At 44.7% G+C, this 27,756-nt stretch overlaps 1 protein-coding gene across 2 annotated transcripts; it reads left to right on the forward strand.

Annotated features, from left to right (window-relative positions):
- The first annotated feature begins 775 nt into the window (after window positions 1-775).
- On the forward strand, window positions 776-27,549 carry LOC129811691 (solute carrier family 35 member F4-like). Of its 2 annotated transcripts, none has more exons than XM_055863208.1 (7): window positions 776-1,186; window positions 22,346-22,646; window positions 23,194-23,413; window positions 23,546-23,671; window positions 23,782-23,974; window positions 24,052-24,141; window positions 25,069-27,549. In XM_055863208.1, the coding sequence occupies exons 1-7, from the start codon at window positions 964-966 to the stop codon at window positions 25,308-25,310; spliced, it is 1,395 nt and encodes a 464-aa protein (XP_055719183.1). In that variant the 5' UTR covers window positions 776-963; the 3' UTR covers window positions 25,311-27,549. The 2 variants fall into 2 exon arrangements, with proteins under 2 accessions (XP_055719183.1, XP_055719184.1); XM_055863209.1 differs by lacking the exon at window positions 776-1,186 and adding an exon at window positions 16,835-17,311.
- The last annotated feature ends 207 nt before the right edge of the window (window positions 27,550-27,756 follow it).

Below are 27,756 nucleotides of genomic sequence, written 5' to 3' on the forward strand. Positions count from 1 at the left end.
CAAGTTTGTCTAACTATCCTAGCTGGCATGCTGGCAAGGTTGCTAGGCTTTAGAAAATACAAAAATTGGGTTATGATATATACCAGTGTGGCAGTTGTACTAAACGTCTAAAGCGTAAAGTTCTTAAAGGTCAAATCAAGCCATTTCCATCTCAATATCAAATAATTCAAATTAAGTACCTTTAAAGGGATGGCTTAATAAAGATAAATGTACTGAAAAATAAATGAATTGAAAACTCCACGAGAAAATCTGTTGGCCAGCAAGTGGGAGGGTTTTCAGCAGTTGAATGAAATGTATTCAGAGCGGGCAAGGTAGCCACACCTGCAGAGTGAATTAAGCAACTGAATAAGGTAAGTCTGAATACCAAATACTGAGAAGTAATGGTGCATTATTATCATTATCACAATTTCACAATATTATTCCAACCTCATAGTTTGGAAAGAAAATCATGTTTTTGACTGCACTGCCCTTTAAAGAATAATTGTGCATCATTAATTAAAATGACAATTGAACAGTGCTTAGATGCAGAAAAAATATATATATTTTTACATAGAATTTGGCATTATGATTATATGGCTCTTGATTGCAGGAAAAAGGTGTTTCCCCTCCATCCTCATGTACTTCGTGCCCCCTCTAAAATAATAGGTGCATGACACCCCTGATTGCACCTGTCATACCCTCTCAGATCTCCACAAGTGCATAGGCCCCAAGTTTAAGGTTTAGGTCCATTAGGAATTGGGCCCGAGACTACTACAACTGAATTTAGATGCGATAGTGACACGCCCCCTGGTATACGATGGCTGTCACGCTCCCCAAATTCAATAACCACCGCGCCTTGCGCACAGTGTGGTGCAATGTGAATGCCCTTCCATAGCTGTTAGTTGATGCCTTTGATACTATATTTCGCATGGTGAGCGCGGAACACACGAAACATTCCCTTCTGACTGCGCGTTTGGATTTACGATGATCAGTACCGAGGGTGCTGAAGGTGGAGGAGACCAGCCCTGCTTTCGGCTGGAACCTTTGAACGCGCACCTATCAGGCAAAGCGGGTGAAACCCACCTTCTCTATGGGGACACGGACGCCACCTCTAAAGTGACCGCCAACGGTGTGCAAGACATTGAGGATAGAATTTTGCGGATCACTGGTTATTACGGCTATTATCCGGGCTACTCCAGTCACAGAAGTAAGTCATGAAAATAGAAAACAGTATAAGTCAACTAATAAAGTAGAAGTCAACTAAACGTAAGCGTAAAACTGAAGGCCTTTGTCAATTTCACACTATTACTCCTCTTCATCCAGGTAGAGACAATGGCACGGGTAGTAGCCTATATTGTATGTGACCAGCATATTACAGAGGGGAGGGGGAGCTTTGCTTTCCCATATGAAATGAATGTTAACCATTTATACTGTGTTGCAGGAATAGGCTAAAACATTATATTCACTCACAAAATATAGTGATCGTTGGGGCATGTGATTTTCTATTGTTTATTCGACTGATATCTACTGGGTTTTTTCAACCCATTCTGTCAATCACTCATTATTGTGTAATGTCAGAAGAGGGCATTTTTTTTCATTCTTCTATTCTCTACCTGAGAGCTAGGGGAATTGGTGCTGTATAGCCTACAATTCAATTTGTTTGTGGAATGAGCCGTAATGGAACCACATTCTAAGGTGACATGTGCCTGACACAGCTGCCACTATGGAGACTAAGTAATATGTTCCTCCTCACATCCTTATTGACTTTTGGTCTAAGACACAAACAATGAACAGCAGTAGACATCCAGACAGGCACAGACAGACAGGCACAGACAAACAGGCGCAGACAGACAGGCACAGATAGACAGGCACAGACAGACAGGCACAGACAAACAGGCGCAGACAGACAGGCACAGATAGACAGGCAGACAGTCAGACAGACAGATGCAATACCATAATGTGACATGACATCTATGCAAATGACATATATGCAAACCATTGTTCCTGTTACCATGACTGTAAATCATTTGAACTGTAGTGTTTTTATGATCATTGAAATATCCTAATGAGGAGGAGACAACATACACTCTATTAGATGTTAGATGCATATTTAATTGTTTGTTGCTGGTCATGTTAATAGTTTTGCAGCTATCAAAATAATCTATATTTTCCAGTAGACAAATACCTTCACATGCAACTCTCCCATGCTTCTATTACTCTGATTCTGCATGTCACGCCCTGGCCTTAGTATTCTTTGTTTTCTTTATTATTTTAGTTAGGTCAGGGTGTGACATGGGGAATGTTTGTGTTTTGTTGGTTTTGGGTGTTTCTATGGTAAAGGGGTTATTGGGTGTAGTATATGGGTTTGTGTTGAGTTCAGGTGTCTAGCGTTGTCTATGTATGTTTAGTTGTCTAGGAGAGTCTATGGTTACCTGAATGAGTTCCCAATTAGAGACAGCTGATTTCGGTTGTCTCTGATTGGGAGCCTTATTTAGGGTAGCCATAGGCTCTCATTGGTTGTGAGTAATTGTCTATGTCAGAACGTTTGTAGCCTGTGTGTGTAAGTGCACAACGTTATTTAGCTTCACGGTCGTTTGTTGTTTTGTTCGTTTTGTTAAAGTGTTTCGTGTCGTGTTTATTTTTCGTCATCTTTAAAAATAAAAGAAGATGGCTTACTTTCCAAAAGCTGCGTTTTGGTCCATCAATCCGCCACACGATCGTGACAGAATTACTCACCATTATAGGACCAAGCGGCATGGAAAGCGGCAACAGGACCTACCTACACAGGATTCATGGACATGGGAGGAGATACTGGATGGTAAGGGGCCGTGGGCTCAACCGGGAGAATATCGCCTTCCTCGTGAAGAGCTGGAGGCAGCTAAAGCCGAGAGGAGGCGATATGAGGAGGCAGCACGGAGACAAGGCTGGAAACCCGTGAGTACAACCCAAACATTTCTTGGGGGGGGGCCTTAAAGGGAGTGTGGCGAAGTCAGGTAGGAAACCTGCGCCTACTCCCTGTACTTACCGTGGAGAGCGAGAGTACGGGCAGACACCGTGTTACGCAGTAGAGCGCACGGTGTCTCCTGTACGCGTGCATAGCCCGGTTCGGTACATTTCAGCTCCACGTATCGGCCGGGCTAGACTGAGCGTTGAGCCGTATGTCATGAAGCCGGCCCAACGCATCTGGTCACCAGTGCGTCTCCTCGGGCCGGCGTACATGGCACCAGCCTTACGCATGGTGTCCCCGGTTCGCCTACATAGGCCGGTGCGGGTTATTCCACCTCCCCGCACTGGTCAGGCGACGGGGAGCATACAACCAGGTAAGGTTGGGCAGGCTCGGCGTTCAAGGGAGCCAGTACGCCTGCACGGTCCGGTATTTCCGGCGCCACCTCCCCGCCCCAACCCAGTACCACCAGTGCCTCCTCCACGCACTAGCTATATGGTGCGTGTCTCCAGCCCTTTGCCACCAGTGTCTAAACCACGCACAAAGCCTCCTGTGTGTCCCCAGAGTCCTGTGCGTCCTGTTGCTGCTCCCCGCACTAGCACTGAGATGCGTGTCCCCAGCCCGGTGCCACCAGTCCCAGCACCACGCACCAGGCCTACAGTGCGCCTCAGCCGGCAGGAGTCTGCCGTCTGCACAGCGATGACTGAACTGCCCGTCTGCCAAGCGCCATCTGAGCCATCCGTCTCCCCAGCGCCATCTGAGCCATCCGTCTCCCCAGCGCCATCTGAGCCATCCGTCTGCAATGAGCCTGCAAAGCCGCCCGTCTGCCATGAGCCTGCAAAGCCGCCCGTCTGCCATGAGCCCACTGAGCCGCCAGCCAGACAGGAGCCGCTAGAGCCGCCAGCCAGACAGGAGCCGCTAGAGCCGCCAGCCAGACAGGAGCCGCTAGAGCCGCCAGCCAGACAGGAGCCGCCAGAGCCGCCAGCCAGACAGGAGCCGCCAGAGCCGCCAACCAGACAGGATCTGCCAGAGCCGCCAACCAGACAGGATCTGCCAGAGCCGCCAGCCAGACATGAGCAGCCAGATCCGTCAGCCAGCCATGAGCAGCCAGATCCGTCAGCCAGCCATGAGCAGCCAGATCCGTCAGCCAGCCATGAGCAGCCAGATCCGTCAGCCAGCCATGAGCAGCCAGATCCGTCAGCTAGCCATGAGCAGCCAGATCCGTCAGCTAGCCATGAGCAGCCAGATCCGTCAGCTAGCCATGAGCAGCCAGATCCGTCAGCTAGCCATGAGCGGCCAGATCCGTCAGCTAGCCATGAGCGGCCAGATCCGTCAGCTAGCCATGAGCGGCCAGATCCGTCAGCTAGCCATGAGCGGCCAGATCCGTCAGCCAGCCATGAGCGGCCAGATCCGTCAGCCAGCCATGAGCAGCCAGATCCGTTAGCCAGCCATGAGCAGCCAGATCCGTTAGCCAGCCATGAGCAGCCAGATCTGTCAGCCAGCCATGGGCCGTCCCTCAGTCCGGAACTGCAGTCCCTCAGTCCGGAGCTGCCATTCCTCAGTCCGGAGCTGCCATTCCTCAGTCCGGAGCTGCCATTCCTCAGTCCGGAGCTGCCATTCCTCAGTCCGGAGCTGCCATTCCTCAGTCCGGAGCTGCCATTCCTCAGTCCGGAGCTGCCATTCCTCAGTCCGGAGCTGCCATTCCTCAGTCCGGAGCTGCCATTCCTCAGTCCGGAGCTGCCATTCCTCAGTCCGGAGCTGCCATTCCTCAGTCCGGAGCTGCCCCTGACCCTGGTGCTGCCCCTGACCCTGGTGCTGCCCCTGACCCTGGTACTGACCCTGGTACTGCCCCTGACCCTGGTACTGCCCCTGACCCTGGTACTGCCCCTGACCCTGGTACTGCCCCTGACCCTGGTACTGCCCCTTACCCTGGTACTGGCCCTTACCCTGGTACTGGCCCTTACCCTGGTACTGGCCCTTACCCTGGTACTGGCCCTTACCCTGGTACTGGCCCTTACCCTGGTACTGGCCCTTAGTCCGGAGCTGCCCCTTAGTCCGGAACTGCCCCTTAATGCAGTGTGGTTAATGTGGAGGGGGGTCATTTGGAGGAAGCGAAGGAGGCGGTTAGGGACTGTGGTGACGTGGGGACCACGACCAGAGCCGGAGCCGCCACCATGGATGGAAGCCCACCCAGACCCTCCCCTAGACTGTGTAATGGTGCGCCCGGAGTTCGCACCTTAAGGGGGGGGTTATGTCACGCCCTGGCCTTAGTATTCTTTGTTTTCTTTATTATTTTAGTTAGGTCAGGGTGTGACATGGGGAATGTTTGTGTTTTGTTGGTTTTGGGTGTTTCTATGGTAAAGGGGTTATTGGGTGTAGTATATGGGTTTGTGTTGAGTTCAGGTGTCTAGCGTTGTCTATGTATGTTTAGTTGTCTAGGAGAGTCTATGGTTACCTGAATGAGTTCCCAATTAGAGACAGCTGATTTCGGTTGTCTCTGATTGGGAGCCTTATTTAGGGTAGCCATAGGCTCTCATTGGTTGTGAGTAATTGTCTATGTCAGAACGTTTGTAGCCTGTGTGTGTAAGTGCACAACGTTATTTAGCTTCACGGTCGTTTGTTGTTTTGTTCGTTTTGTTAAAGTGTTTCGTGTCGTGTTTATTTTTCGTCATCTTTAAAAATAAAAGAAGATGGCTTACTTTCCAAAAGCTGCGTTTTGGTCCATCAATCCGCCACACGATCGTGACACTGCAGGACTTTATATGTTTTCTGTCTGTGAAATGACAGAAACACAATGATCAAAAATAAATCCCGCCACTGTGCATTGTACATGCATTGCAGCATACATTGGATATAATAATCATTGGGCTGCTTGCCACCTCAGTGCTAGAAGAAGCTGCAATGTGATCTGCCTGGGCTACCATTAATTTCATTTATTTTGATTTGCAATAAATGTATGATTGCTGTGTTGAAATCATGGGCTGAGATGAAATGAGATTGATTATACGGGTTGTTCACAGGGAACTCAATTTAAGCAATAACTATCAAATCAAAATCAAATCAAAATGTACTGTATAGAAGAAACATAGTAGAGCATTTGACTGGTTTATAGTGAAAATTATGTATGGCATATACAAAACTAAATCTAATGAGATCAAGGCCAGTATTCTGTAAGATGCTATACTGGTCAGAAATCCTGTAGGCTACAATTGTGCCTTTCATTTTAGTATACAGTATGTGGGGGTAAATGTAAGGAAGAACTTATACTGTTGTTGAAGACGTCAGAGAAAAATAGCACTGATTCAGTGTTCATGAGCCTGTTGTGATTCATACTCAGAAATACCCTAGCTGAACTGAAATATTCTTACTGAATTGAATTTGACTTGTCACAGACAAGCTTCGTAGCATTTCCAAGCTGTTATATAAAAGCTCATCTAAATGAATTACTTGCAAAGTTACTCAGACCTAAAGAACAATGGAAGTCAGACACACACCTTATCACTCTGGGTGAATAACAAGTCACCAGGCTTTGGTGCATCAACCAAATTCAATCAAATGTATCTATAAAGCCATTTTTACATCAGCAGATGTCACAAAGTGATTGTAGAGAAATGTTCTAGTGCATCATGAATCAGGTTTCCAGGCAAAAGGGGAAATCACTTTCAGCATAGCAAGAGAATGTTTGAATTTATATTATTTTCTTTCATAGTGTTAAAGGCTCAATGCGGTCAAAAAATTTGATTTTCCCATGTTTTATATATATTTCCACACTATGAAGTTGATGTATGAGGATTGCCTGACACTTATTTGTTAGTTGGTTTTTGTTAAGATTTTGAAATTAGAATTAAATGTCTCTTGAAATGTTGCATATCATTTAAAAGAAGACGGCTGTTGGGTTGAAGCAAAAATAGCACAGATATAGAACATTAGTTTGATCTTGCCAACGCCATTGGGTAATTCTATTTTTTGCCATTTTCTGTTGGTGTTTTGCTATTTTTGCCATCTGCAGTGAGTTAAAATATGCCTCCAAGGAGGATCATGGACTACATTTTCAGAGAGGGTCTTGGCTAAAGTTCACACAGTGTTTGTGATAACTTGTTAGGTAGTGATGTGACAAAATTTTTTAATGTTTTGCTCACATTAAGTGATAAAATAACTTTGAAATTGCGAAACTGACTTAAGTTGAAGTGTTGCTTTGAAATTGTACAAAATATATCTCCCTGTCTCTTACCCCAGCACCAGTCCTCGGATCAATTCTGGGAACTCCTCATAGGCCTTGCTCAGCCAAGTTGCAGATCAGTGTCCCTTGAACAAACATTAGTTTAATTTATTATAATTCGTGGTGTATAGTATCGTGCCTGTGAAGTGCTGAGATGTCATGTCCAGAGGAACTGGCTGGGCTGGCACACCACTGGGCAGACTGGCAGAGGTGAGAGGAAGTGAAATCACAGGCCCTGGCAATGCCACTCAGCACCGAGCCAGGCAGGCAGCTCACATTAACATTGACATTAAAATAAGAACTCTCCTTGGAAACTCCAGAAACTGGAGTATGACAAGGCACAATATGATACCTATGGCTCTAATAGTTTCCCCAGACACACAGTCAATCACATTCATGTTTTAATTTAATCATTTAAGATTTCCCTCAGACATTCCTCATGTAGGCCTATGTCTACAATCACTTTCCCACTGAAGCCTCACTCTTTCGGCGTGCTATTTTTAATTAGTGTCTAATTGGATGTGGGCTTTCTCTTGAACCATCATAGAGAGCACTGTTAGCCCTTAGCTCTCTTGAGAATGGGTAAAAACCTGTACAAAGTAATGGGGGAAATATTTATTCAAAATAGGTTAAGGACTCCTGTGTGGTTGCCAAAGTAGCAAACACACAAACACGAGAGGCAAATTAACATCACACAAGAATCTAGGTGCTTAGGGTAGGTAATTAAAGGTAACTCGGCATACACTGCATATTCTTGAAAGTGAGTTTGATCTCATATTCTCAGTGTTAATGAGACTTTAGCAACAGTATGGCACAGAATATTCAACTGATGGTAGAAATGCACAGCTATTTACCACCTTGAATGTGCACCTGCAACCATCTGTTAAGACTAGATCTCTACTCCACTAATGGATTGACTGTTAGAGGTGGTCACCATGTGTTGCCCCCTATCACCGCTGGTCAGCCTGTTCCTTAGCTCACTCCAAACAGCAGCATAGTACCTCTTCAGTACAGCCAGTCCCTCCAGCAGAGAGAGATTAATATACACTGAGTGTACAACACATTATAAACACTGCTCTTTCCATGAAGTAGACTGACCAGGTGAATCCAGGTGACAGCTATGATCCCTTATTGATGTCCCTTGTTAAATCCACTTCAACCAATGTAAATGAAGGGGAGGAGACAGGTTAAAGAAGGATTTAAGCCTGGAGACAATTGAGACATGGATTGTGTATGTGTGCCATTCAGAGGGTGAATGGGGAAGACAAAACATTTAAGAGCCTTTGAACGGGGTATGTTGGTAGGTGCCAGGTGCACCGGTTTGTGTTAAGAACTGCAACACTGCTGGGTTTTTAACTCTCAACAGTTTCCCATGTGTATCAAGAATGGTCCACCACCCAAAGAACATCCATCCAACTTGACACAACTGTGGGAAGCATTGTGAATCCCTGTGGAACGCTTTCAACACCTTGTAGTCCATGCTCCCAACGAATTGAGGCTGTTGTGAGGGCAAAATATTTAAATACATGTAATTTTGTCCTTGAAACATTTAATTGAAATGCTGTAGCCTTACATGAATTCCTATGGAGGACTGCTTCTTCTGAGGAGTGAAAATATGGCTGACCGGTGGCTTCATCATTGGTGTCCTAGTGCCCTCTTGTGGTCTATTAGGCTATCTAAACCTCAGTATGAAGTCTCCTTCTGTCCTCCAAAGAAATGATAACAGGTAAAAGGGGAGCTGTGACTGGAGGTCTGCTAAGCCTAATTACTACCAGCATGTATAAGTCAACATGGAGAGCTCCTTAAATCACACCCATGCTGAAATCCATTATATAAAAAATCTAGTCAAATCACATTTTATTTGTAACATCCACCGAATACAACAGGTGTAGACCTTACAGTGAAATGCTTACTTACAAGCCCTTAACCAACAATGCAGTTCAAGAAATATACGTGTTATGTAAAAAATAGATAAGTAAAAAATAAGAAATAAAAGTAACAAATAATTAAAGAGCAGCAGTAAAATAACAATAGCGAGGCTACATACCAGTACAGAGTCAATGTGCGCGGGCACTGGTTAGTCGAGGTCATTGAGGTAATATGTACATGTAGGTACAGTTAAAGTGACTATGCATAGATAATAAACAGAGAATAGCAGCAGCGTACAATGGGGGGGCATTGCAAATAGTCTGGGTAGCCATTTGATTAGCTGTTCAGAAGTCTTATGGCTTGGGGGTAGAAGCTGTTTAGAAGCCTTTTGGACCTAGACTGCTCTCCAATACCGCTTGCCGTGCGGTAGCAGAGACAACAGTCTATGACTAGGGTGGCTGGAGTCTTTTTGACAATTTTTAGGGCCTTCCTCTGACACCGCCTGATATAGAGGTCTTAGATGTCAGAAAGCTTGGCCCCAGTGATGTACTGGGCCGTACGCACTACCCTCTGTAGTGCCTTGCAGTCGGAGGCCTAGCAGTTGCCATACCAGGCAGTGATGCAACCAGTCAGAATGCTCTCGATGGTACAGCTGTAGAACTTTTTGGGGATCTGAGGACCCATGACAAATCTTTTCATTCTCCTGAGGGGGAATAGGTTTTGTTGTGCCCTCTTCACGACTGTCTTTGTGTGCTTGGACCATGACAGTTTGTTAGTGATGTGGACACCAAGGAACTTGAAGCTCTCAACCTGCTCCACAGCAGCCCCGTCGATGAGAATGGGGGCGTGCTCGGTCCTTCTTTTCCTGTAGTGCACAATCATCTCCTTGCTCTTGATCACGTTGAGGTAGAAGTTGTTGTCCTGGCATCACACGGCCAGGTCTCTGACCTCCTCCCTATAGGCCGTCTCATCGTTGTCGGTGATCAGGTCTACCACTGTTGTGTCATCAGCAAACTTAATGATGCCTGGCCATGCAGTTATGAGTGAACAGGGAGTACAGGATGTGACTGAGCACACACCCCTGAAGTGCCTCTGTGTTGAGGATCAGCATGGTGGATGTGTTGTTACCTACCCTTACCACCTGGGGGCGGGGGGGGGGGGCTGTCAGGAAGTCTAGGATCCAGTTGCAGAGGGAGGTGTTTAGTCCCAGGGTCCTTAGCTTAGTGATGAGCTTTGAGGGCACTATGGTGTTGAACGCTGAGGTGTAGTCAATGAATAGCATTCTCACATAAGTGTTCCTTTTGTCCAGGTGGGAAAGGGCAGTGTGGAGTGCAATAGAGATTGCATCATCTGTGGATCTGTTGGGGCGGTATGCAAATTGGAGTGGGTCTGGGGTTTCTGGGATAATGGTGTTGATGTGAGCCATGACCAGCCTTTCAAAGCACTTCATGGCTACAGACGTGAGTGCTACGGGTCGGTAGTCATTTAGGCAGGTTACCTTAAGTGTTCTTGGGCACAGGGACTATGGTGGTCTGCTTGAATCATGTTGGTAGTACAGACTCAGACAGGGAGAGGTTGAAAATGGCAGTGAATACACTTGCCAGTTGGTCAGCGCATGCTCGCAGTACACGTCCTGATAATCCGTCTGGCCATGCGGCCTTGTGAATGTTGACCTGTTTAAAGGTCTTACTCACATCGGCTGCGGAGAGCGTGATCACACATCGTCCGGAACAGCTGATGCTCTCATGCGCATGTTTCAATGTTAATTGCTTCGAAGCGAGAATACAAGTAATTTAGCTTGTCTGGTAGGCTCGTGTCACTGGGCAGCTCACAGCTGTGCTTCCCTTTGCAGTCTGTCATAGTTCGCAAGCCCTGCCACAAGACGAGCGTCGGAGCCGGTATAGTACGATTCAATCTTAGTCCTGTATTGACGCTTTGCCTGTTTGATGGTTTATCAGAGGGCATAGCGGGATTTCTTATAAGCTTCCGGGAATGTGGCAGCTCTACCCTTTAGCTAAGTGTGGATGTTGCCTGTAATCCATGGCTTCTGGTTGGGGTCTGTACATACTGTCACTGTGGGGACGACGTCATCGATGCACTTATTTATGAAGCCATTGCCTTATGTGGTGTACTCCTCAATGTCACCGGAAGAATCCCGGAACATATTCCAGTCTGTGCTAGCAAAACAGTCCTGTAGTTTAGCATCTGCTTCATCTGACCACTTTTTTATAGACCGAGTCACTGGTGCTTCCTGCATTAATTTTTGCTTGTAAGCAGGAATCAGGAGGATAGAATTATGATCAGATTTTCCAAATGGAGGGCGAGGGAGAGCTTTGTCTCCCTCTTAAAACTAGAGTCATCTTTGATTAAAACCATGGGCAATGGTTTTAATCATCAATCTTAACTTCACAACTTCACACCATTTTGTATAGCCCTGGAATAATTCAATATGCTTAAGAAAAATATAGATGCAAAATGTATCCGTTGTAATAATCATATGGGTTAGTCAGAATACTATTTCACTACAGCCTACTCTAATACATTATTTCAGTGGCTCTCTGTCCTCTCTCTCCTCCCTCACCTGTCTTTCCTCTCTCACCTCTCTGTCCTTTTGTCCTGTTCCTGCTCGTGTCTGAGACGTACTGATTAACAGAGAGATGCATAAAGGCAAAGGGCTGTATGTGTCTCTGTGTGTGGAGTAAAGCTGGTCTAGAGTTTTTTTCCCCCTCTGGTTGCACATTTAACATGCTGGTAGAAATTAGGTAAATGGTTCTATGTCAATGGTTCTCATGCAGAGTGACTTGCACAGCCTTAGTGACCCTAGAGTAATCACTGAATGCACATAACATGGGTATATGTATGACATATGGTGCTCTAGATGACCAGAGTTATATTTATACACAGTAGACGCTAACATCATACACAAAAATGTTGGTAATGTTCTCAACTGATGCTCCTACTCTGCCACTCTACCTAATGCCCACTAGATGTCTCCCTCTTAAAACTAGAGTCATCTTTGATTAAAACCATGGGCAATGGTTTTAATCATCAATCTTAACTTCACAACTTCACACCATTTTGTATAGCTATGGAATAATTCAATATGCTTAAGAAAAATATAGATGCAAAATGTATCCGTTGTAATAATCATATGGGTTAGTCAGAATACTGTTTCACTACAGCCTACTCTAATACATTATTTCAGTGGCTCTCTGTCCTCTCTCTCCTCCCTCTCCTGTCTTTCCTCTCTCACCTCTCTGTCCTTTTGTCCTGTTCCTGCTCGTGTCTGAGACGTACTGATTAACAGAGAGATGCATAAAGGCAAAGGGCTGTACGGTGGCAGAGGAACACGGGCTAATCTAAATGACAAAGGGCCTGAATGAGGCGACTGCGTCAGTGTTTCAGGCCAGAGCACACCGGAGCACCACCGTTGCTATGGACAAGTGCATGGTTTATTTTAGAATCTGTGCCCTGGTCCAAGATGCGACACAAGCATTGTGTTGTCTATGGATAAATTCTGGTCAGGGGTCTCTGGGGTTGTGATGAGAGGCTAGAGGGATATGGTTGGTCGGCAATGAGGTGGAGAAGTGTGTCATTGGGACATAGAGTGAGAGGGCTTGTCCCAGTCCTTATGGGCATCCCATCCCAGCACTAGGAATCAGAGGTGGGGGGATAATAACCTTTTCAGCCTTTCATGATCTACATGTACCTGAGTTTGGTCTCCATACCATATCCATGCTTGATGTCATTATCCATGCCCTATGTCAATATCTGTGCCCTATGTCATTATCCATGCTCTGTCAATATCCGTGCTCTATGTCAATATCCGTGCTCTATGTCAATATCCGTGCCCTATTTCAATCCCCTAAGCTCTCAGTGATTAGCATCCTTGGGCCAAATGTGCTGACTAGCTGCCTTTCTTCTTCTTCCCTGTCTAGCTACTGTCTCCACTGTGGTTAGGCAGGGCTATTTTTAAGTTTAGTCCCCCCTCCCCCCTCCTAGCCCCTGCCTCGGGAGGGAACCATACAAGCACAAGGTGCAGCCAGAGCCAGCTCTCCAGACAGTCTCCACTGCCCTGCCCTGCCTCACTCACTCTCAGAATTTGAGGAACGGTGAAGCACTGCGATCTGCCATGCTCTGTAGCCTTGCCAGGATTCTGACTGAGAATTGGAGAGGAGAGACAGGAGAGTGGGAAGGGGGGGTCTGAGTGACATCGATATAGTGACAGAGAGAGGTTGGAGTACACATGATTGCAAAAAGGCAGTGACAGCTGGTTTCCTGTTAACTGTAATCATGGGTACCCAATAGGAAGGTGCTGCAGCACAGGTTCACTGTACTGTTGTTCATATCTCTGGTGAAATACTGCTGTCACTCCCTTGCGGGGGGTGCTGATAGAATTTGTTATATTTAGGTCCACTCATACAGGAGTAAAAAAGGCCCAGTGCGCTTCTTTTGTGAGAGAAAAAATGTTTTTCAAATATATATATTTATATATTTATCAAGGGGTTCAGCATCTCCCTCAGCACCCCTACTTCCCACGGCTATGGTCCCTGGCCGGCTTGCCTGAGATTAATTGTTCTGGTGTGAGAGTAAGCAAGGTGGGGGATATACTAAGATTATATTACAGGGAGACGAACCTCTGCTCTGTGTCTCACCGCACTGATGCTGTTGTATGCTAATGATGTATCGGCTGACAGGATGCCGAGGCCCATTAGAACCTTTGATTGTGAAAACCGCAGACAGAGGCAGGATGACCGGGAGCGAGGGCACTGTGATGAGAACTCTTGACCACACTCCCATGGGCCAGCTAGCACATAATGTTCTGAGAACCATATGTTTCTTAGAGCTTGGTGAGAGCGTGGTTGTCCTATGGTTATTTTACATACAACCTTCCCACAACTTTCTGAGAATGGTGCAGGATAGTTGCTTGGCTTTGGAGCATTTTCAGCACATTTAAGGAACTTGACCAAAAAAACGTTATTTTCTTTGTATTACGCCTAACAGTTCAAACATGGTTACATTTGCTTTCAATTTTAGTAATGTTCTAGGAACATTATCTAACTGGTTTGACATTGGGAATGTTCTCAAATAGTTCAGAGAATGTTAAGCAACAGCGTTCTTCTGTGGGAATTTCAGTACTTCAGGATAAAGTTTCCTACAGGTTTCCTCATGGTTCTATTTAAAATCATGTTCTCAAATTGTTCCTAGAACATTAAGAAAAATTCCATTAAAAAATTGTGATGTACATGTTCAGAAAACATGTGCATTCCGTTTTCGGCATCAGGAAAACTCTCTCTATCCTCTATCTTGTTAAGTGTGTTCAGGTGTGTTGGCAGCACCCACTAATTGGCCACACCTGATCTTAATGAGTGCTTGTTTCTTTTGAAATGGGGTCTGTTTGAATAGACTGAAATGAACATCTATGCATGCATAATAAAAACCAAAAACTTATGTTCCCACAACTTCCAAGGGACCAAATGTGCTAGCTGGTTATGCCCTGAGCTCACCCCTCTGCTTGGGCATACTGGGAAACCTACAAGTGGTTTCGCCTCTCCTGTGCAGGAGGAACTCACTAAGACAGTGGGAACTCCTCAGTCAAAAACAATAGCACGAACAGGGAGTAAACATTTGAAAAAGAGTTCTGAATGATACCCTGTTCTTCCCTGTGATTATACTGTACCTTGTAGGAGCTACAGTTGAAGTCAGAAGTTTACATACACTTAGGTTGGAGTCATTAAAACTCGTTTTTCAACCACTCCACAAATTTCTTGTTTACAAGCTATAGTTTTGGCAAGTCAGTTTGGACATCTACTTTGTGCATGACACAAGTAATTTTTCAAACAATTGTTTACAGACAGATTATTTCACTTATAGTTCATTGTATCACAATTCCAGTGGGTCAGAAGTTTACATACACTAAGTTACCTGTGCCTTTAAACAGCTTGGAAAATTCCAGAAAATTATGTCATGGCTATAGAAGCTTCTGATGGGCTAATTGACATAAGTTGAGTCAATTGGAGGTGTACCTGTGGATGTATTTCAAGGCCTACCTTCGAACGCAGTGCCTCTTTGCTGACATCATGGGAAAATCTAAAGAAATCAGCCAAGACCTCAGAAAAAAAATTGTGGTCCTCCAGAAGTCTGGTTCATCCTTGGGAGCAATTTCCAAACGCCTGAAGGTAGCATGTTCATCTGTACAAACAATAGTACGCAAGTATAAACACCATGGGACCACGCAGACGCCATACCTCTCAGGAAGGAGACGCGTTCTGTCTCCTAGAGATGAACGTACCTTGGTGCAAAAAGTGAAAATCAATCCTAGAATAACAGCAAAGGACCTTGTGAAGATGACGGAGAAAACAGGTACAAAAGTATCTATATCCACAGTAAAACGAGTCCTATATCGACATAACCTGAAAGGCCGCTCAGCAAGGGAGAAGGCACTGCTCCAAAACCGCCATAAAAAAGCCAGACTACGGTTTGCAACTGCACATGGGGACAAAGATCGTACCTTTTGGAGAAATGTCCACTGGTCTGATAAAACAAAAATAGAACTGTTTGGCCATAATGACCATCATTATGTTTGGAGGAAAAAGGGAGATGCTTGCAAGCCGAGGAACACCATCACAACCGTGAAGCACGGGGGGCATCATATTGTGGGGGTGCTTTGCTGCAGGAGGGGCTGGTGCACTTCACAAAATAGATGGCTTCATGAGGATGGAAAATTATGTGGATATATTGACGCAACATCTCAAGACATCAGTCAGGAAATTAAGGCTTGGTCTCTAATGGGTCTTACAAATGGACAATGACCCCAAGCATACTTCCAAAGCTGTGGCAAAATGGCTTAAGGACAACAAAGTCAAGCTATTGGAGTGGTCATCACAAAGCCCTGACCTCAATCCTATAGAAAATATGTGGGCAGAACTGAAAAGGCGTGTGCGAGCAAGGAGGTCTACAAACCTGACTCAGTTACACCAGCTCTGTCAGGAGGAATGGGCCAAATTTCACCCAACTTATTGTGGGAATGTTGTGGAATGCTACCCAAAATGTTTGACCCAAGTTAAACAATTTAAAGGCAATGCTACTAAATACTAATTGAGTGTATGTAAACTTCTGACCCACTGCGAATGTGACGAAAGAAATAAAAGCTGAAATAAACCATTCTCTCTAGTATTATTCTGACATTTCGCATTCTTAAAATAAGGTGGTGATCCTAACTGACCTATAAGACAGGGAATTTTTACTAGGATTAAATGTCAGGAATTGTGAAAAACTGAGTTTAAATGTATTTGGCTACGGTGTATGTAAACTTCCGACTTCAAATCTACATTTGATGTGTCTGGTCCATGCTCTCTCCAGACCCCTTTCTGCTGGCATGACAGAGCACCGTGAAGTGGGCTGGATGTGTGGGTGTTGGAGAGAGCATGTGCAGCCAGGCTTGCTTTTCATTCTCATCCAGACTCTGTGAGCACCTACTGCAGCAGATCTCCATGTTGTGAGGTGTAATGGGGAGTTAGGGGTGGTGTGGGACTTAGGTAAGTCCCTTCCCTGTCTCAGTTCAATTCATTTGTGTTGCAATGGCATAGACAACAGGACAGGACCCCTATAAATAATCTAAGACTGAATGAGTAGTGAAGTAGGGGAGAAGTGCCAGCAGAGGAGAGAGAGAGAGAGAGGGAGAGAGAGCGAGGGGGCAGCAGCTAACACAGCATAATTAGCTGGGGCTGCTTGGTTACCTTCCAAACAAAGCAGCTGATTTGCGGATCAAATGAAGAGGAGGGGAATGCAAGGGAGGAGGAGGGAGAACGAAAGGAAAGAGATGTAGGGAGTGATTGCGCGGTGCCACACACTTGAATCTCAGTCTCCCTTGGAGACAGTGCATGACAGTGCAACAGTCTCCACTCCACAGCACTTCTACTGAGCTCCAGCACTGTCCAGAGAGAAAGAGAGACAGCATCTGAGTAAGAGACAGTGAGGGAGTTAGCTCAACTGATTGAGAAAGAGGGAGAAAGAAATAAAGAAGGAGATATAAACATCAATAGACATTTAGATAGAAGAGACTGATAGAGAGCTATAGCAAGCCGCCTGTGGAGGAGCCAGGAGCCTGGGAATGCAGAGGGATTGCAGGAGGAGCTGCTGAGTGTAGCAGCAGTCCAGGCAGGCAGACAGACAACACACACACATCCCAGGGAGGGACTGTTGGCTCTGCCTCTAGTGGAGGATGAAGAAGCACTCGGCCAGAGTGGCTCCTCTCAGCTCCTACAGCTCCCAGGTCCTCACCTGCCCCATCTCCGAAGGTAAAGACTCCAGACTGGGGGTAGAGGACGGGGGAGTAGGGATGGAGTCTGGCCCTAGGCGCCATGTCTGGGTCGTGTGTGTACGTTTGTGTGTTTTGCGTATGTGTGCATGTAAATATCTGTCTGTCTAAGATGGGCAGCATTGGAAACTCATTAAACCCTTCTATAAGAGCAGGGATATGTGTGGAGAGATTACCATATCTTTGTGCATTGTTAATGCCTATGGCTAAACAGCTATGGTAGGTTTGCTCTTTTCCCATATTAATATGTGTGTGTATCGGCCTTGGTGTAATGTGGTCATTACATTGTTCATTAAAATCAACCCCAAAGGGCAGAATATAAGGTAGAGGAAGGGAGGGGGAGATAGTTAAGGTAGCTAAAACAAATTTGGATGTGTCCAGTCTTAGTATAATTTTATGCACTGGGCTTTCTATGATTATGTAAAGAGCACATTATGTGCCCTCTACAGAATAGTGTATACTGGGCTCCTCAAAAAGTCTATGAAATGTCACAAGGGCTTGAAAATATAGTTATCAAGTAGACTAAACTGTTCTTCATTATCTTGTGATTATTCAAAATCATACACAATCACATTAATGCTTATATTATAAATTAACTGTTATGATTATTTAAATACTTTCACTTGAATGACTGTATTACATAACTATGAGAAACATTCATGCCTTTGCTCTTCACCGTTCTTTGAGAGGGGATACAGAACTTATCGACAGGGACTCTGGTATCACAGCATATGTTTAGTTGTGTTCAAGTTGTACTTTGTGCCTTACTGCTGATGTTTCCATACCCAAACAGGCTGATGGTTTGGCTGTTCTCACATATGTTCCTTCTTACTTACTTGTCTTGCATGTGATTCATTTTGAGAGGGACATGGGTACCAAGTCCTATAAATGGTACAGTTCTCTCCACAGCCATACACCGTCCCGTCGCTAAGGCTTTAAGTTCCATATCCATTGTCTTTGTATCTATTTTGCATAGATTAACAAAATATTCACTTAATATTAATCCTCAATTAAACCATGTATTTTATTCTCACCTGGTATGGACTAGATGCATTGCCTGACCTCTGTATACCCCTGCAGGCCATGTAGGAACATTAATGTGAACTACTAGTCATCTATTATATTCAGCACTGGTTTATCCATCACTGTCTCCACCACCCTTCCTCTGTCATGGATTGGAATGTGAGGTCCATGCAGGGGCACTGCGTCACGTTGTCAGCATATCCTGTATATGTTCTCTTAACGGGAGTTTGTATTTCACACCTTTTCTTATGAGTCAACTCAAATCATAGCTTGGGGCTTAATACAGTACAGGTAACCAGCTGTATATAGGTAGCTACTAGGTAAAGGCCTACTAAGCAGCAGTGCGTAGAGATATTCCTGTCCTTTGCGAGACCTCAGCCATATGATGCTCTCAGGTGTCCGAACTACAGTGTGTGAGATACCTTAGTTTTTGTTATGCTATTATTTGCTGTGCCATACTGTATTGTAGTCTACCATTTTATAGCACCATCAGCAGGAAATATTGCAGTCTGTTACAGGAGCTCAAATGTAGCGAATAATTCAGCATTAATGAGGTGGAATGTGGAATGATAGTTTTGTTTTAATATCCACATCCTGGCAATGGATCAGAGTGTGGTGCTTTTGCCTGGGGAAACAGGATACTAACAAGCCTACAATTTGTCACTCTCTGCACCCAGCACCCACTACAGTACTGTACAGTGAATTATGTCCTCTCAGTATGGGCATGGTCTTTGAATGGTCAATGGGAAGAGGACAAAAAGAATTTGCTTAGCGTACAACATCTACATCCGATGATGTTACTTCTGCTTTTAAACCATGCAATTCTTGATTGTCTCCCTTTCTCCACTTAAGGTCTATCTGTCTGTCCCCATCTGGGACAAAGTGCGATAAAACACGTCATCAATCTTTAGTTTTAAGGCATACAAATTGATAAATGATGTAAGGGCCAAGTGTTGCCTTTCATGGATGTATTGGAGATGACATTTGCATCCAATATAAAACTCTGCACTGTACGCCTGGATCCCAAGCCAAATTGCCAGAGTTCCAAATGCCAGTGAAAGTTGTCACAGTAACCTCAGTGTGACAGAGATACAGTTTCCTTATCAAAATCCTTTTGAAGAAAGAAGTCAAACAACATAGTGCTTGAGAATCAGTTCCAGTCTGTCTGTCTTCATAATGTGTGGAACTGATTCTCATGCACTGTCTGTCTTCATAATGTGTGGAACTGATTTTCATGCACTGTCTGTCTTCATAATGTGTGGAACTGATTTTCATGCACTGTCTGTCTTCATAATGTGTGGAACTGATTTTCATGCACTGTCTGTCTTCATAATGTGTGGAACTGATTTTCATGCACTGTCTGTCTTCATAATGTGTGGAACTGATTCTCATGCACTGTCTGTCTTCATAATGTGTGTTTGGCTAGCATTATCTTTTCCATCCTATGGAAAGGCACTTTTCGGAGAGATGCAATGCTCACCTAATATTATGTAGGAACTGTAGGTGTATGAATGCTTTTCAATGCTGTTACTGTTAGGTTTGTCATCATGAAGTTTCTGCCAACACCTTAGCGTGGGTACTGAATAGCAGCATTATTATACGTTTGGGTCAGAGAGCATGAAGTGTCTTGGGTATCAAGGATATTATCATTCTGGATGTGCTGCTGAAGTCTTTTCTCTTATTTCTAAGGCGTTCAAGTTTTACAGAACCCAGCACACACACTCTTAAGCATCTATGACATTTTAAGCCAGCAATTAATGTTACCCTTGTTCTCTTTCAATCAAATGGATTTGAAAGAGTTCCATCTCATACATATTCCATTACACTCTGCTTTCTGTTTTAGCGAACCTAAGGGGAAGAGTCAAGGTGTGAATCTTAGTGGCACTTTTATAGTTTTGATTAGATTTTTTTAGGGGCTGGGACTGCTCTGAACCAACAGTTAGTTTTCTCTCTGGGAGCAGGGGGTCGATACCTAGTGGTGCATGTCAGGGGGTTTATTGGATAACTTTGAGGCACTGATTGTACTCCTATTGCTTTGAGCACTGATAATGCTCCTCTTCAGAGAGCGAGAGAGGCTGCTGCTTCCTGCTCTATTGTAATGTAATGTCTATAGCCATGGTGGAAATGGCTGGGCTGAGCCCATAGTGCTGAACCAGCAAGCTGAAAGTGAGCAGCAAACACCCAGCACATGTTATATTTTATTCCTGCCCTGGTGTAAATTGATCATGCTCTGGAGGGTTATATAACGGATCCTAGCTCTCTCCGGAAACACCCTCACATCATCTCAGTGACACACACACACACACACTACAGCAAGTAAGCAATGACCCAGAAGGCATTCAGTCCCACAATCCATTAAGGCATTGCACCCACCCGCCCCCCCCCCCCAACATTATTCTGTTGTGACTGCAAAATGACTGCTGCAAGAAATAACATTCAATATAATTCCTTACATTTCTGTTCTCAATTCCTGGTTGTATGTTGTAGTGGGTGTGATGTGTGTGCTCACAGTTAGTTTTAGGGTTCTCCTTGCTCCCAGTCTCCCTGCGCACACTGCACCAGTCCAAAAACCACTCAGTCTGCACTGAAGCCACTGGACACATAAATGCACACTCAGAGCTTTGCTAATCTATTCTCTTTACAGTCGCAAGCAAAAACAAAAAGGCCATTCTGCTAACCTTTTAACAATGTTTTCTTGTGGTTGTAAAGATGTCAACAGTCTGCAGTAGTTGCCCTGCTATGTCCACAAGGGAAAGTCCTAGTGGAACATCTTGCTCAGTGCTGTAAAGGTGTTTTTGAAAAGTCTCATTCCTCAATAGTCAGACATCTTTATCAATCCTGTAGTTTCTTTGGAGAGATGGATGGATGTCACGTGATTGGGCTGACATACATATTGTGGATAGTTGTTTTGGGGCATCAGGTTTCTGTATGCATATGACTACATGACTATGTTAGGACTGTATCCACTTTGCTATATAATGACTTTATGGTGCTATTTCTGACATCGGCAAACAGCAACCACCATGCTAAGGTTATTCAATCTGGGGGATTTACTGCTCACTAAGGATAAATGATCAATTCTTGCTTACTTACCTCAGCGAGGCAGCCAGGGTAGTGTCAGGAATGGAGCATGGAACCCATTGAGAACAATGGCACAATCCACTGTAAATGTATTTGTGAAAACTATCCCACATCAGCTGTATTCTAAAGTGCTAAGTGTTTTATTGGGAAAACTGAACATTCTAATTGATTGTCTGTTGATGGAAAGAGGGTCAACCACAGCTGAATTACACAATTGCATGTCATTAATCTCTCATGCCAATGGCTACTCAAGTGGTACACATGTACTAGTTGTGTACTGTCATCAACAACCACAAACTGCCCATGGTTCTAAAGCCATTCAACTATTTTTGGTGCTGAAGCCAGTTCCACTGTCCGTTGTACTGAAGCCAGTTCCACTGTCCGTTGTACTGAAGCCAGTTCCACTGTCCGTTGTACTGAAGCCAGTTCCACTGTCCGTTGTACTGAAGCCAGTTCCACTGTCCGTTGTACTGAAGCCAGTTCCACTGTCCGTTGTACTGAAGCCAGTTCCACTGTCCGTTGTACTGAAGCCAGTTCCACTGTCCGTTGTACTGAAGCCAGTTCCACTGTCCGTTGTACTGAAGCCAGTTCCACCGTCCGTTGTACTGAAGCCAGTTCCACCGTCCGTTGTACTGAAGCCAGTTCCACCGTCCGTTGTACTGAAGCCAGTTCCACTGTCCGTTGTACTGAAGCCAGTTCCACTGTCCGTTGTACTGAAGCCAGTTCCACTGTCCGTTGTACTGAAGCCAGTTCCACTGTCCGTTGTACTGAAGCCAGTTCCACTGTCCGTTGTACTGAAGCCAGTTCCACTGTCCGCGGTGCTGAAGTGTTTACTCTTCAGCCACACCTACGCCCATAGGTGTAACCCTATTCCCTACATAGTTCAACAACATGTGCTTTCCCCCCACAGGAGAGGAGGGTTCTGAGTCTCGTGCAGACACACCAGGCAGCGAGGCCAGTGGAGAGGGGACATCGTACCAGACGTGTGCTAACACAGTGCTGAAGGTGCTGGGTGGCCTCCTATTGGTCCTATGTGTCTCCTCCTCCTGGGTGGGCACCACTCAGCTGGTCCAGCTCACCTTCAAGTCCTTCTCCTGCCCCTTCTTCATCTCCTGGTTCAGCACCAACTGGAACATCCTCCTCTTCCCTCTCTACTACGGAGGCCATGTGGTCACCACCCGGGACAAGCAGACGCCTATACAGAAATTCAGGTGATTTATTATGACAGCGGGGAAGGGATAATATATGTATTTCTCTTTGAGAAGCCATAGACTCCATAGACTATATGGAGGGTATTGAATCAGTGGTGACACCCGGAAGTGTTTACGGGAGCTATAGTAGTTATCAGATTTGTAAGATGCTGTTTGTTCAGTATTCAGGGGGTTTGATCTCCTCCAGTGCTCAGTGAGACGTTGTTTACATGACACATCCCTCCTCTAATTACCATTGGCACTCAGGCGTGTGAATGGGGATATTGACAGCAACCAGGAGAAATGGCCATTGTAGTAATGGGGATGTCTGCATATTTCAATGAAGCGTTGCCTCAGCCGGAAAAACAAACAAAAATTATCAAATTTTCCCAAACAGTTTTGACTTCCATTCAAAGTTTTTGGATTCCCACTCTTACATTTCCTCCTGGGAATAGACCTAGAACTAATCCTTTGATACGTGCTCTTACCAACAACAACAATTTTGAGAAGTAAATAGTCTCTCCCATTCCTTTATTCCCCATTTCCTTTCTGTAATTCTATTCGTCAGAGAGTGCAGCAAGCTTTTCGGGGAAGATGGGATGACCCTCAAGCTGTTCCTGAAGAGGACAGCCCCCTTCTCCATCCTGTGGACCCTGACTAACTACCTGTACCTGCTGGCCCTGAGGAAGCTGACTGCCACTGACGTCTCAGCCCTCTACTGCTGCCACAAGGCCTTCGTCTTCCTGCTGTCCTGGATTGTACTGAAGGACCGCTTCATGGGTGTACGGGTCAGTACTCTACCACTACTATTACTTCCTTGGGCTTGGTCACACAGCTATCTAACGAATCATACAGGGAAGTGGGACAGTAGGCACAAGTATTAAGGTTGATTGGTTTACTTCCCTCATCCCTACCTGCAGATTGTGGCAGCCATAATGGCCATCACAGGCATTGTCATGATGGCATATGCAGATGGTTTCCATGGGGACTCCATCATAGGTGTGGCCTTGGCTGTGGGCTCTGCCTCCACATCGGCTCTCTACAAGGTTTGTTTACTAAGCATGTGTCTGTTTACTGAAATAATTAGTATTCTCAATTCGTTTTACAAAAAGTCCCATCAGTATAACATACCTGGACATTGTTTCCTCTGCTGCAGGTGCTGTTTAAGATGTTCCTGGGCAGTGCCAGCCTGGGTGAGGTGGCTCACTTCCTCTCCACCATGGGTGTCTTCAATCTCATCTTCATCTCCTTCATCCCCCTCATCCTCTACTTCACCAAAGTGGAGCACTGGGGCTCTCTGTCCTCGCTGCCCTGGGGATACCTGTGTGGCCTGGCTGGGCTCTGGCTGGGTGAGTGGACACAACTATGGGACACACACACGCGCACAGGAAAGATATTTTGGTTAACATTATCATTTCTCTTCCAGTGTTCAATATCCTGGTTAATGTTGGTGTGGTGCTTACCTACCCCATCCTCATCTCTATAGGAACACTGCTCAGTGTGCCCGGCAATGCAGGTATGTGTCTGTGTGTGTGAGTGTGCGTGTGTACGTGTATCCGTGTGTGGGTGAAGTAAAGTTTATACTGACATTGACTTTTGTTAATAAACAGACTGGCTCTTTTCTTCATCTTTATAATGTGCAAATGTTGAATGTCTGTATCATCTCTGAAATGTGTGTTAAGGCCTCTTTATTCTAGTGCATGCAGAGGTATTGTATCCAGAGGTCAGCACTTTAGGCCCCCACAGCAAACAGATTACACAGCAAGTCTGACTCTCTCACCTCGGAAACCCAATCATCAATGTGCCTTCACACAGACGCAGCAACTATCCCTCACTAAGGTGGATTAGGTTTCTAAGGCAACAATAAATGCCTGCAGACTAGTTATTTTTCTCAACCACAGAGGCCTGTATGAAGGTCAGTGGGTTACGACAGCTTGGAGCGGTGCAGGTGTCTACACTCTTAGAAAATAGGGTTCCAAAAGGGTTCTGTGGCTGTCCCCATAGGAGAACCCTTTTTGGTTTCAGGTAAAACCCTTTTTGGTTTCAGGTAGAACTCTTTTGGGTTTCATTTAGAACCCTCTGTGGAAAGGGTTCTACATGGAACCCAAAATAGTTTGATCTAGAACTGATCCTACGGGGACAGCTGAAGAACCCTTTTTGGTTCTAGATAGCACCTTTTTTTCTAAGACTGTAGGCCAATAGAGCAGAGAGAAAACGTTTGCAATCTTGTGCTGATTGTAAGCCGCATTGTTAGCTACTTTTATCTCCCCCTGCAGTTCAGTTTGTCCCTTGTCCTGTGGTTTCTGTAACTTTATGTAATTAATCAGAACATCTTTCTCTCGCTCTCTCTTCTTATACCTCACTTCTACTTAATTAATCAAAACATCTCCGTCTGTCCCCCCCTACCTCCCCCTCCTTTCCTCCCTCTCCCTCCCATCCGTAGCGGTAGATGTGTTGAAACATGAGGTTATCTTCAGTGTGGTACGTCTGGCTGCCACCTGCATCATCTGCCTGGGCTTCCTGCTGCTGCTGCTTCCTGAGGAGTGGGACTCCGTCACTCTGCGCTTCCTCGCCGCCTTTGCAGACAAGAAGTCTGAGGAGCATGGCGAGGAGCTGACCGAGTCCAGCATCCACACGCGCAGCCGCAGCCGAGCCAATGGCACCGTCTCAATCCCTATGGCATGATCCCATGATCCTCCACTGCCCCGTCCCATCACCAACCCCCATTCTCGCACGTTTCTACATGTCCCATCTGGGAAGCGTGGCGAGATGACTCTGGTGCTGACTTACAGACCAGGAAGTCCAAAATCAGGAGAACAGGAAGTGTAACTAGGACTGGGAGGAACTATCACAGTTCTGTCACTTTCCCCAGGAACTACTGGGGAGTGAAAATAGAACATTTACTGCTGAGTTTGGTGAGCAGAAAGTTGGAAAGTGTTATTTACTTTCTTGAACTCCTTGCCACGCCCAGTCTTGCCCGTCACATGCCCCTAGAACAGTGTTTCTCAACTTCGGTCCTCCAATACCCCCACAGTACATATTTTTGTTGTGGCCCCGGACAAGTACATCTAATCATCTAGCACATGCCAAATTGAATCAGTTGTTTTTGTCCGAGTCTACAACAAAAATGTGTGCTGTTGGGGGCACTGAAGGACCGGAGTTGGGAAACACTAGCCTAGACCACGTAAGCTCAACCTTGAACCTGCTACACGGCCTGTATTCTGTGAATATAAATATTGAATGGGCCAGTTTGGCTCAATCTTATATGTATTTATTGAATTTACTCAGTGGTGTATCAGTATAGTATTTACATTTGACTTCTTATATAGTATTATGTACAGGAATGGGTTGGGAAATACAGTTACTTTAGAAAGTATTTTTTTTTCACATTTTGTGTTACACCCTGAACATTTAGATTTTTTGTCACTAGCCTACATACAATACCCCATAATGTCAAAGTGGAATCATGTTTTTTTTAAAACATTTTTACAAATTAATTGAAAATTAAAAGCTGAAATGTCTTGAGTCAATAAGTATTCAACTCCTTTGTTATGGCAAGCCTAAATAAGTTCAGGAGTAAAAATGTGCTTAACAAGTCACAAAATAAGTTGCATGGACTCACTCTTTGTGCAATAATAGTGTTTAACATGATTTTTTAAAGACTACCTAATCTCTGTACCTCACACATACAATGATCTGTAAGTTCCCTCTGTCGAGCACTGAATTTCAAACACAGATTCAACCACAAAGACCAGGGAGGCTTTCCAATGGCTCGCAAAGAAGGTAGATGGGTGAATATCCCTTTGATAATGATGAAGTTATTAATTACACTTTGGATGGTGTATCAATACACCCAGCCACTATAAAGATACAGATGTCCTTCCTAACTCAGTTGTCAGAGAGGAAGGAAACCGCTTAGGGATTTCATCATGAGGCCAATGGTGACTTTAAAACAGTTACAAAGTTGAATGGCTGTGATAGGAGAAAACTGAGGATGGATCAACAACATTATAGTTACTCCACAATAGTAATCTAATTGACAGAGTTAAAATAATACAAATATTCCAAAACATGCACCCTGTTTGCAACAAGGCACTAAAGTAATACTGCAAAAAAATGTGTCAACGCAATTCACTTTTTGTCCTGAATACAAAGTGTTATGTTTGGGGCAAATCCAATGCAACACACAACTGAGTACCACGCTCCATATTTTCAAGTGGTGGCTGCATCATGTTATGGGTATGCTTGCAATCGTTAAGGACTGGGGAGTTTTCCAGGATAACAAATACATGGAATTGAGCTAAGCACAGGAGAATCCTAGAGGAAAACCTGGATCAGTCTGCTTTTCACCAGACACTGGGAGATGAATTCACCTTTCAGCAGGACAATGACCTAAAACACAAGGCCAAATCTACACTGCAGTTGATTACCAAGAAGACAGTTCCTGAGTGGTCGAGTTACAGTTTTCACTAAAATCTACTTGAAAATCTATGACAAGACATGGAAAATGGTTGTCATGCAATGATCAATAACCAATTTGACAGAACTTGAAGAATTTTGAAAAGAATAATGGGTGTAGAAAGCTCTTAGAGACTTACCCAGAAAGACTCACAGCTGTAATCGCTTCCAAATGTGCTTCTACAAAGTATTGACTCAGGGCTGTAAATACTTCTGTAAATGATATATTTCTGTATTTCATTTTCAATACATTTTCAAACATTTCTAAAAATAGGTTTTCACTTTGTCATTATGGGGTATTGGGTGTAGATGTGTGAGAAAACATATATTTAATCCATTTTGAATTCAGGCTGAAACACAACAAAATGTGGAACAAGTCAAGGGGTATGAATACTTTCTGAAGGTACTGTATCCGCTTAACGTACAGGCTCTTTTTCTTTTTTAATAAAATACATAAAAAGACCAATAGCTTCTTGTTATTGGTGCCTATCAGATCAGATTGCCTTATAAACACAAACACATGCTATGTTCAAAACATGAAAATTATTGAGATGGCTATAAATTGATATTTCAGTTATCAATAGCCAGAGAAGTCGATCAGGTTCACATTGGACAGCGGCTCCTGGCAGAGCTTCTGAAGTCTCTCTCTCCATACAGGCAGGGCCTTCAGATG

This window comes from Salvelinus fontinalis, chromosome 15 (assembly GCF_029448725.1).
Source record: "Salvelinus fontinalis isolate EN_2023a chromosome 15, ASM2944872v1, whole genome shotgun sequence".
NCBI lineage: Eukaryota > Metazoa > Chordata > Actinopteri > Salmoniformes > Salmonidae > Salvelinus > Salvelinus fontinalis.

Coding starts and splice junctions, on each gene's coding strand:
- LOC129811691 (XM_055863208.1), top strand. CDS start 964: ATGATCAGTACCGAGGGTGCTGAAGGTGGAGGAGACCAGCCCTGCTTT. Junction 22,647..23,193: donor ACGCCTATACAGAAATTCAG/GTGATTTATTAT, acceptor TCTATTCGTCAG/AGAGTGCAGCAAGCTTTTCG. Junction 23,672..23,781: donor CCACATCGGCTCTCTACAAG/GTTTGTTTACTA, acceptor CCTCTGCTGCAG/GTGCTGTTTAAGATGTTCCT.